The sequence below is a fragment of the Pteropus medius genome, unplaced genomic scaffold, assembly GCF_902729225.1.
Source record: "Pteropus medius unplaced genomic scaffold, Ma_sr-lr_union100, whole genome shotgun sequence".
In the NCBI taxonomy this organism is placed as follows: Eukaryota; Metazoa; Chordata; class Mammalia; order Chiroptera; family Pteropodidae; genus Pteropus; species Pteropus medius.
The window spans coordinates 6,002,848-6,014,946 of NW_024349799.1; the positions used below are offsets into that span (position 1 = coordinate 6,002,848).

At 30.5% G+C, this 12,099-nt stretch overlaps 1 protein-coding gene across 1 annotated transcript in view; it reads left to right on the forward strand.

The window, feature by feature from the left end:
- The window catches only part of BRIP1 (BRCA1 interacting DNA helicase 1), a 159,549-nt gene extending 149,565 nt beyond the window's left edge, over positions 1–9,984 (forward strand). Inside the window, exons 18-20 of the mRNA XM_039885832.1 lie at positions 2,021–2,103; positions 4,695–4,925; positions 6,395–9,984. Of these exons, the coding sequence (XP_039741766.1) occupies positions 2,021–2,103; positions 4,695–4,925; positions 6,395–7,083 (1,003 nt within the window). The 3' untranslated portion in view covers positions 7,084–9,984. The remainder of the gene's footprint in view (positions 1–2,020; positions 2,104–4,694; positions 4,926–6,394) is intronic.
- The last annotated feature ends 2,115 nt before the right edge of the window (positions 9,985–12,099 follow it).

The following is a 12,099-nucleotide window of genomic DNA, read 5'->3' on the forward strand; positions in this document are numbered from 1 at the left end:
TTCATATGGAAATTGAAAGAGACTCAGAATAGCCACAAAACCTTAACAAAAAATAAAATTGGAAAACTGACAATTCTTAATTTCAAATGTACTGCAAAACTACAATAATCAAGACTATGTTTTGCTACATAATGTAGACATATAAAATAGGAGGTATAATTGAAGGTCCAGAAACAAACCCATACTTTTACAGTGAATTGATTTTTGAGGAAAGTGCCAAGATAGTTCATTGGGGGAAAGAATAGTCTTTTTAACATATGATGCTGGGATAACTGGATATCCTATGCAAAAGAATGAAGTTAGAACCCTACCTCACACCCACACCTTACACAAAAGTTAACTTAACGTGAATCAAAGACTGAGTTGTAAATCTTCTTGACCTTGGAGTAGGCAATGGTTTCTTAAACCTGACATCAGAAGCACAAGCAACTAAAACAGACTAGATAAATTGGACTTCGTAAAAAAAAAAAAAAAAAAAAAAAAAAAAAAAAAAAACTTTCGTTCTTTAGAGGAAACTTAAGAAATGGAAAAGACAACTCATATTGGAGAAAATATTTACAAATTATGTATCTGAAAGGGTCTATTATCCAGGATATATTAAATTCTTAGAATTCAAAAATAAAAAGACAAATAGTACAATTTTAAAATGTTTAAATAAACATTTCTCCAAAAAAATATACAGATGGCCAGTATGCACATGAAAAGATGCTTGACATTATTAGTTACTAGGGAAATTTAAATCAAAACCATAGTGAAATGCCACTTCTTATCTTCTAGGGTACATAGAATGAAAAAGACGGACAATAACAGGTGTTGTTGAGGATATGGAGAAATTGGAAATCTCGTACATAACTGATGGCAATGTAAAATTGTGGAATAGCTTTGGGAAAAAAATGATAGTTCCTCAAAAAGTTAAACATAGAGTTTTCATTCAATTCAGCAATTCCACTCCTTGGTATATACCCAAGAGAATAAAAAATACGTATTCATACAAAAATTTGTACAAAAATGTTCATAGCAGCATTATTTATAATCATCAAAAAGTGGAAACAACCCAGATACCCATTAACTTATAAATGATTTAACAAATGGTGGTATATCCATACAGTGGAATATTATTCGGCCATAAAAAAGGATGAAGTACTAATGCACAATACAAATAATCTTGAAAACATCATGCTAAGTGAAAGAAGCCAGATACAAAATGCCACATATTGTATGATTCTAATCATAGGAAATGTCCAAAATAGGCAAATCTTTTGAGACAGAAAGTAGATTAGTGGTTGCCAGGGGTTAGGGAAAATAACTGAGGTAACTGAGAGTGACTGATAATTGGCACTGGATTTCTTTTTGGTGTGATAAAAATGATCTGTAATAGTGGTGTAGGTTGCACAACCTTGTAAATGTACTAAAAACCACTGAACTGTACACTTAATTTTTAAAAATAATTTTAATAAATTTTTTTAACAAATTAAATCCAATAATCTATAAAAAGAATAATGCACCATGACCATGTGTGACTTTCCCAGGAATGAAAGGCTGATTCAGTATTCAAATTTTTGCCAGTGTAATCCACCATATTAACACTTTGAAGAAGAAAAACCGCATGAGCATATCGATTGGTGCATATCAGATTTTTTAAATAAAATTATTCATTCATGATAAAAACTCATTAGACTAAAGGTCATCTACATAAAATCAACAACTCACAATACATAAGGTGAAAAATAGTCTGTGTGGCTAAGGAAGGTTTCGGAAAATATTTTTGTTTACTTTCAAAATAGAATGCATATAGCATTTTGAGATGTAAGTTATCAGTAGCTGCAGAACTAGGGGAATTTTTATGCATCTACTTTGGTACAGTGTATTGAGTAGTTCCTATAAACTTGTTCATCATTGTGACTTTGATTAAAGGAATAGAACAGACACATCATTGATTTTTTTCAACCTCTGTCTCACTAGAAATTTAGCCTTTATTTTCAAAGTTGTATCTATTTTATTTTCTCTCAATTTGTCATAGGTGTATTCGACACAAAAATGATTGGGGAGCTCTTATTCTAGTAGATGATCGTTTCAGGAGTAACCCAAATCGATACATATCTGGTAAGATTCTCAGCTGGGCTTAGAGTAAGAATTAATAAATCTTTGGTATTTAATGACTTCTATTTTTAAAAACAGAGTTGGACAGAGAATTTGAATTATGAGATCAAACATGGAAAATTAATATTGACTGGAAATCTAGCCTTTTAATATTATGTGTTTATAAAAAAGTCTTTATAGAGGAGAATCTGGTTACATTGTATTACTTAATTATGATTCTTTAATTTCATAGGATGTGAAATTTGACCTAGTAACATTGAAGTAATTTAGTTAGCATTGTCAGGGGAAAAGCTGTTCCACAGAACTGAATTTTCTAAGAAATACTAAGTTTTTACATTTAACCACTCGAGCACATTTCTAAGAAATATTAAGTTTTTACATTTAACCACTCGAGTCCTTCGGCTGCTTAGTATTCTTTATTCTTTCGTTCTGGGTTATGTTGAAGTTTGTTGTGTGTTGGTTGTGTGGTTGGTTCAGAAATACTTCAGTTAGTTAGAGTTTATGTTAGAGCTAGTATTTTCTTTAAAAAAAAACAACACCATTGCATGCCACAAAATCAAATAGATGGTCATTTTTTGCCCACTCAACTGAACAAATATTATGTACTTATTTCCCTGACTTAAGATGGTTCAACTTACAATTTTTGACTTTACGATGGTGCAAAAGTGATACACATTCAAGTAGAAACCATTCTTTGAATTTTGAATTTTAATCTTTTCCTGGAATGGTAATATGCAGTAGGATACTCTAGTGATGCTGGCCATTAAGAAATAGGCTTCATGTTAGCTGTGGCCAACTGTAAGCTAAAGGAAGTGTTCTGGGCACATTTAAGGTAGACTAGGTAAGCTATATGTTTGGTAGGTTGAGGTATTAAATGCATTTTCAACTTAGGATATTTTCAATTTACAGTGGGTTTATTGGGGTGTACCCCATTGTAAGTCAAAGAGCATCTGTAATTTTTATTCAGTAGTAACATAGTCCCTTTAGAGTCAATACCAGGAATCCATCAGTTATTAAAGAACTGTTGGAAATATTTGCATTTTTATTATCTTTAATGCTAAAAAGTTCAAACCATACTGAAGAGATAAATTTTAAATTTGTGTTAGATTTAGTTGTTTATGGGTATGGGCTATACTTTTTCCATTTCAGAGCCTAATTACTATATTTAGTTTGATATTAAAACATGTACCTGGATTGAAGCAGCAAATGCTGCTTCTTTTTATATGTAAAGCAAGCCATTGTGCTTAGGTCAAGACACAACTAAAAGCAAAATGTTAAGTGCTTACATTTAGTCAGCAGGTGGAGCTCAGATTCTTTCAAGTTTCAAAAGCAAACCAATATTTTACATTGAAAAGGCTTTCTTTGATTACAAAAAGGTCAAAATGAAAGAGGTAACTATAATACTAAAATTTTTTAATATGGGAAAATTTCATATTTTTATTCGGTATAATTATTTTCTAGCAAACAAAAATAAAGCACTTTAAAGGAAATGTTTATTTACTTTTTCTCTTGTTACAAAATCTAAAACTTAAGCTTTTACCTCATAGTTCAGATTTTTTTGAATTAAGTATTTTTCATTATTTCTGTATGGTTTTTATTTATTTTTTCTGAGACTCAAAGTGTGAAATCTTATCTAGGTGATAATAGTGCAACATATAAATTTCTTTTGATAACTAATTTTTGTTTAAATTCAGTTTGCATAAATATAGATTGATAGAAAACTCCACTGGAAAAAAAAACTGAAGAAATGTATTTAAAATGGAAGTATACTAGTTTGAGTTGCTTGAAGCCTCATCTTATCTTTTTCTAAACTGAAAATACCATAGTGACTTTTAAACTACTCCTAAAGATGACAGTAGTTTTAGTAACATCAGCAGAGAACATTTATTTTCTAAAAGTTCAAATATCTAAGTCTGAATTTCATTTTGAAACAAATCATACTATACTTTATATGCAATATGGTTTATTTTTGTGCAGTTTTTATATGTCACAGGGCAAATCTTATCCCTTAATACTTGATTCTTTACATATTAAAAATAATTATATAATAAATATTTAGATAGGACTCGATTTGCCTATAAAACGGTGTTATACCTTTTACCACCAGAATAGTTTAAGATATATTTAGAATTAGGGGGGAAAGGGAACCAAAAAAGAGCCTATGAGACTAGAATCTTGATTTTATTTTTACAAAAGTTATCAAATTTAGAAGGTTGGAATGGAAGATTATGTTGTTTACAACTTTTAGTTTCCCTATAATTAAAAGGAAGGCAATTCTTTTTGTCCAGAATTATGATGAAATTGAATTTGCCTATTCGCTAGTTATTCTAAACTGACAATACATTTCCCCCTTCCCACTCACTCCCACTGCTTCCCTTCCTCCAGTTGACAATCACTACACATAAAGAGAAATGTTAACGATACGTGAGCATATTATACATATGAAAATAAAAATGCAAGAAAAAATGTTGAGAACCATTATATATTCTAAATTCAAGTAAATTATTTCATTAGAAAAATCTAAGGCTTTTCTTAATATATAACATCTTAATTAAATAACCAGAGTTTCTTCCTTGGGTTCACTTTTTCCTTAGGACTTTCTAAATGGATACGGCAGCAGATTCAGCACCATTCAACCTTTGAAAGTGCACTGGAGTCCTTGGCTGAATTTTCCAAAAAGCACCAAAATGTCAGTGATGTATCCAAAGAGGACAGAAAGTCTATACAGGACGAGTCTACACTTGAAGTGGCCTGTTTGAAGAACAATACCTCAACTCATTTATTAGAAACAGCAAGTCATCTATCACCAGAAAATCCTAGAGAAGGTGAAACAAAAATGTGTATTCAAGAACTACAGTGTCCTAAAGTGATAACGAGTCCATCTCTACCAAGTGACATCACTTCCAGAAAGGAGAAAACTATGAGAAGTTCTGTCCATTTATATTTGATAGAGAAGTCTTTCATTATATTTAGTGAAACATTTATTATGTTATAAATTAATTTCCTTAAATATGTTGGTCTGTAATACAAGGTGTTATCATAAATTAAAGAAATAGTATGGTGTATTGGAATGGGAACAAACTTTGAGAATATTTGCTGGTTTTATATCAACAAACTTTGCTGCTAACTAGCTTTGTGACCATGATGAGCAAGTCATTTAACTTTTTTGAGTCTTAATAGAAAAAAAAGATTATCTGCTACCCATCCCTCCAGGTTAGGTTGTGAAGATACAATAACGTGATAAATATCAGCATTGTAAAGTACTATACAAATGTTTCTCTAAAAGCTATATTAAAAATTGGTATAATTTATAGATATTTTTATAATATGAATTTCTTAATTTAGGGAAGTAAAAGTCATTTGTTCTAAGTGATAAAAAAAATATTTTTAAATATAATGATCTATATCAGAGATTGGCAAACTATGGCCTATGAACCAAATTTGGCCTGTCTGTTTTTGTAAATGAAGTTTAATGGAACACAGTCATGCCCATAATGAATGTTATGTATGTATTGTACATAACAGCAGAGTTAAATGGTTGTATTATTACACTAGAACAGCATAATTAAACAGTTGCAACAGACACAATTTAACCCACAAAACCCAAAATATTTACTGTCTGGCCTGTTATAGAAAATGTTTGCCAAACTGTGGTCTATCTCATTGGGTATTGTTATTTTTTAAAATTTTTCAATTAGTTATTTCAATTGTTTTAATTAATATATGCTAGTAGTTTAATATATTTATTTTTAAAAACTTATTTTATAGTATATGGTTCTCTCTTAAATAAATGACATAGTGAATTCAGGGTCATTATATTAGTAATCAAGAAACCTAGGTTCTGGTCCGGGTCTGATTACTAACCAGTTTTACATCTTAGTCTTTGTGGTTATCAGTTTCCTTAAGAGAATTAGTCTAAGTCGGTTTTTCTCAATCACTAGTTAGTGGATTTTCAAGGCAAACTTTTACAGCCTGTTCCCTCCTTTACTGAGCCATCTTCCTCTTTCTTTTTACCCCTCCTTTTCTCATTCACTCCTGAAGTTTCTGGTGTGGAATTTGATAATTTACCAGGTAGCATTACAACTTGGGTTAGGAATCACTAGAGACCTAAGATTCCTTTCACAGTTAACACTTTGTGCTTTACATTCTGAGACGAAAGTCCTACTACTGCTTGGGGGTTCAGAATTATGTATTCTATACAGTTATTTTAGTATTTCTAACAAAAATCATTTTAATATAACAATTGTAATGTTAGGAGCAGAAAGTTAACATTCTTAACTTTTTGTGTTCATAGATGATCCAGTATTATTGGAAGAGTCTACCCAGGCAGTAAAAGCAGAAAAAATTGTGATTTCCAGATCCACAAGCCCAACCTTCAACAAACAAACAAAGAGATTTAGCTGGTCTAGCTTTAATTCTTTGGGACAGTCTCTTACTGATAAAATTCTGACTACCACACCTAAATTTAGGTCATTAGAGGACTGCGCCTCTAGTTCTTCCACTTTCAAAACAGAAAAGGGATGTAAAACTGTTTTGCCACTCACTGATAAATTTGAGTCCTCGTCTCTGAGAGTGAACACGTCAGTTGGACTATGCCCTCAGTCAGAAACCATTATTCCATCAATAAAGATTGATTCCGCTCTTCTTAAAAAAGATCATTCTAAGCAGCTGCTTTGCTGTGAAGAAGCCCTGGATTCGGACATTGAATTGTCTCTAGTAAGTGAAGAAGCTAAACTTTCCACTTCAAATACAGCTTTTGAAACAGAAGCAGAAGATGACTCTATCTATTTTACACCTGAGCTTTATGATCCTGTTGATAAAAATGAAGAAAACAATGAACTAGTTGAAACTGATAGAGACAATAGATTGGCTAATAATTCAAATTGTATTTTAGCTGAAGATCTTTTTGAAATTAGGTTTCTGAAAGGAGTAGACTCAGTCAGGGAAATGAAAGCTGAGGATTGCACAGACAAAGTTGAATAAACTCATGCATATTAAAGAAAATAAAGCTGATGACATTGGTAGTAATGTAAAAACAACTCATATAAATGAATTGGAATGAGGGGGAAATCATGAAATGGGTATAAAGAACTTTAAACAGTCTCCTTCCAAAAATAAAGATGTGTTTCCTGGTGTTATTTAATAATACTAACTGTCCAGCTATGAAAAAATATCATGGTTATATTAAACTATCGTAAATGATAATTTATACATTGCAGAGATATATTTTTAAATTTGAGATGTATTTTTCACTTTAATTCATTGTCATTAGAGTTTTCAAAAGTATTATGTTCAGAAATGTAAATTTCATTAATCTCAAGTTTTTGATAAAGTGATTCATACAAAATATTTTCCTCCAACAAGTCTTCCTTAGCTAAATGTCATTCAGAATTAATCAATCTGAAAGATATATAGTTGTCTAGGGGACTTTAAATTTTTCATAAATATTTGTATTCTGTAGTCTTCTTTATCTATTTGTTTTCATATGATACATGAAAATTAATAGCTGTATAATCCAGTCACGCCTCAACCATGTTTCACTATAGATTTTGCCTCAAATTGGTCTGAGATTTTTTTAGAAATCAAAGTTTTCTTGAAAACTTTATACTAAACTGCCTACTTCTAGGTAATTAAGAATTAATTACCATGCATTTTTAATTGACATTGTTTTACATTTGTTTGTTTGATAAATTAAAATCAAGCATGTTTTAAGCAAACTTATGTAAAGTTATAAAGTGCCAAACGAAAGACTCCAAATTTTCAGTTCTAATTATTTAGCTCCATCATCATTGTGGGAAAATGACATGTTCTAGTATAAAGGCTTTAATTTTTCAACTGTTAAGAAAGAAAACTTCATGTGTAAATTTGATAAGTAAATGCAGACATATAACTGTGGCTGAAAAATGTTCCCTTAAAGCTCAGTGAGCCTTTCTGTAAATTTTGACTTTGTTCATGTTTTTGTAAATGAAGCTATACTTCAGATAAAAAATAGTTATAAAAGATGCTCTTCTCTGACGTCATTCCAAAACTGCATTCACTGATCTTTTTCTAAGAAACATCTGTTCTATGGACATTTATGCTTCTTGTGAGTAATTTGAATTGAAATTTTATGAGCTGTTCTAGTTGTGAATGTGGTTTATTATTTTCAAGTCAAAATTCCCAGCAATCAATTTCTTTTATATTCATTTAGATAAGTGAATTAATTATACATGCATATGTTTCCTTTTATTTTGATAGTGTTTAGATTGAATACAGTTTCATTGTTTCTGTAGCATCGGATGTTTCAATTATAAGCATAGTTCAAAGAAATTTAAATTGATAATTTACCAGTTAAAGAATTTATAAATTGGGATATATTAGATCCCACTTAGTATTACATATTTTTTTAATTGATTAGTGAATAATAAGTTACAAAACACTAGATTAGAAGGTAATTTCTAAATTGTTTTGAATGGGTGTAACCATTTCTCCTCGCCAGTATAGTTCTTAATTCACAGATAAAGGTAGTCGGGTAGTAGAAAGAATACCAGGTGGAAGACAAGAGACTTGGGCTGTATTCCTGGCTCTGCCACTAATTTGCTAAGTCATGTTGGCAATCACTATGCCTCTTAGGGACCATTTCATCTGTGAAATACAGAACTTAGTCCTGTAAAATTATGCAGATCTTTCAGCTTTAAAATTTATAATTTAAAGGAACACATGTTATTTCACTCCGAATCAATTTTCATTTACTTTTGTTCCAAATTGAGTAAAGTAACACAAACCGTTTTATAGAAAAGGTGAAATGACACTCATCTGCCTTTAGGGCATAATTGTATGAATATGTACATAATAGCTTGGGAAGCAAAATATTTATTTTAATGATGCTGTGATTAAAGCATTTTTGGACCCTTAAGATTGCTTTTAGAAGAATTGGTAAACTACATGAGAAAAATCAAGCATATTATTTTTTAGTCATACTTTAATATTATTGTCCAACTTGGTCTCAATTCCGATCCCTTCCCTGGATAAGATTTCTTTCTTCCCAACAAAAATCCCTCCAAAGCTAAAAATTTCCATCACTTATAATGTTTGTAGAGATGTGCCACAAGCTTTTAGTAATTCCAAGAGATGTTTCAAAAATTTTCTACAGTGATGTCAGTTTTGAAACAAGTAGTCTTCTGAGATTATAACTTTGACCAAGATAATATTATAAGAAGTAAAGTACTAACCTTTATAACAGAGTAGGAGGTAGAACATTTTCATTAGTGATTACATACTTTTTAAAGAAATGTTTTAGAGAGTTAAATAAGTTAAAACATGTAAAAACATTTGAAAGAATATCTGGCACATGGCAAACCATCAATTATTAATAAATCAGTCATATATCTGGAGTGCTTTATATGAAGTCTTCCCTAATGATGATGGATGGATGGACGAATGGACAGACGGATGGATGGATAGACAAAAACAATAAAGAATCGTAATATGGTAGGAAGGAAAAATTATTTGGTTTATTCTTTAAGGCTTTTGAGATGTTTAAAAGAGAAATTGTTTATCAGGTAATTTCCCTTACCCATTGAATGCATATAAAGTAATTATCTAATACTGAATTTATTTAAGGGCTGAAAGTACATAAAGCATACAGGCCACGAACAAGGAAACCTACCAATTGGAGAAAGAACTTTCTTCATAGAAGAAAGGTACAATGTTTTCATGATTTGACCTTTGAAATTTAAATGAATCATTCATAACTTGTTATAGTTGTGTTGGAAATTAATAGCTTGCTATGCTACTACTACGTATTTAATTATTACATGGTTTTAATTTGGCACTATTTCAAAGTTCACATAGGGCTTTGTATATAGTCTTCCTTATGATCTTTCTATTCAAGACATTAATTTTTTAAAAAGGTTACCCCATATTTTTTTTCCTGCAATATGACTTTGTCATGTTATTTTTCTATAGTGAAATATATTCAAAATATTTAATTCTTTCAGATTGCTTATAAAATTTCATCAAAGTGCATGTTGTAAAATCACTTGAAAGACTAATTATGATAGTCATTTAATCTCAGTGATGTCATTTTTCGGTATACTATTACCACACGATTATTCTTGCTCAAGCTCTGTTTAATTTCAGATTTATCAATGAGCTACACAAGATTTTACATTAATCTTTATGAATTCTTGGTAGTTTCTTGTCTCCACAGAAAAATGCAGTCAATCTTTTGTAAATAGGCAGTATTAATATTGAACTTTTTGAATAATAAAAAATAAATTTAAGATCACACCAAACAACAGATGTCTAAGGAAGCTAAAATCTGAAGTGTCTGTGCAGCTATTAAACACACAATAAAGAACAGCACTTCAGGAAATAGAAATTTAGACAGATGACCTAGGCTTATGATTCTCTAGCTTTAAATGATTTTCATGCCTATGGGGGAAAAAAAAAAGAATTTTGTTTCTTAAGCTTTTACCTGATAGAACGAGCCATTAGCTGCCCGGTTTCCTGTACTCTACAATGGAGCCTTGTTATAATATGCAAGGGATCTGAGCCAGTGGATCACCTTATTGGTGAAACTACCTAATAATGAAGTGCTTTCAGTAACTAAACTCTTGGACTAGGTCCAAACAACCCATCTTATACTAAATCCCACTCTATAATAAACAACCTTCAATGTGTTAGAAGGAAAACAAAAGTTGTATGAAACTTAGTATTCCCAGAAATTAACCTTTGGAAACATAATGGTAAATACTGATTAAAAATAATATCGGTTACCAAGTCATAGTCATGTAGATATTTTAGTGCTTTTTATAACAAATTCATATTTTTTTTTAAATCAGGCTTTCTTTTCTGAGCAATTTATATGATACCAATTCTCGTGCTTTTCTCCAAAATTTCATCATTTTACATTATTTTACAAAAGTATTTATACAACTCAATATTAAAACGTTCCATTTGGCTCCTTGCTATTATAAAGTATGAGAATGTACAAGTGGAATATCATTTATGCAAACTAAGTTAAATGCCATCATCTTTTTTATGTGATTCATATGTAGTTGAAAAGATTTAAGGATATTAAATACTGATTGTTATTTCATGTCAAATATTGTCTCGGTATATATTTTTTTCAAACCATCCTGTGGTATTCATATTTAAATATTAACCATTCTTTCAAACACTGATCTCTTTTATCTGTTAAAAAAATACTCAGTAACCCACCTTCCTAGTCAGGACTTTATTGTATTGCTTGTGGAACTAAATTATTACCTAAAGAAAAAGGAGATAGGATATATAAAAATTACTTTGTGCCATACTTAGTATAGGCTCACCTAAATTGCAGTAAAGATTGATATATTAATATTTCCATATTTTAATCTTTAAAGTTGATTGGCAATATACATGGACTTTGATACCATATTTCTTCGAAACATGTTTCTATTCCACCTGCTGACTTACTTTGGGCAAGTTAATTTCTCGAACCTTTTGTTTTTTCATTTTAAAAAGGTGAAGATTAATAATAATTTCATAATAAGTAAGTCAAACATTATGACTATCAACGCAGTAGAGTACATAAAAGCTTTTTGTTTTGTAACATCTGGCAAGAACAGAATTTGGGGTCAAAGGAATGACTTTGAATTTGGCCCTCCTATTTACTGAGTAGCCTTGGTCATTTTTGATGTTATTAAGCCTCAGCTTTATTTTCTAGAGGGAAAAAGCAAGCAATACCTACCTAAGAAAATTATTGTGAGGATTAAACAAGATGATAGGTAATATGTAAAAGGATTTATCTTAGGATTTTGTCATATACTTGGCTCTCGTAAATACTCATTTCATTTGACCAGTTTCTAGACTCTAATGACTATTCTCTTTCCTTTTTTTTTTTTGTTCTTATTACCCTAACAGCATTAAATTCCTTATACTTTCTCTATTCCTTCTGTTGTGGCCAGAGATTGTCTTTTTCTTTTATTCTAAAGGGTATACTTTTGCTAACTTTACCTGGAAAAAATGTTAGAT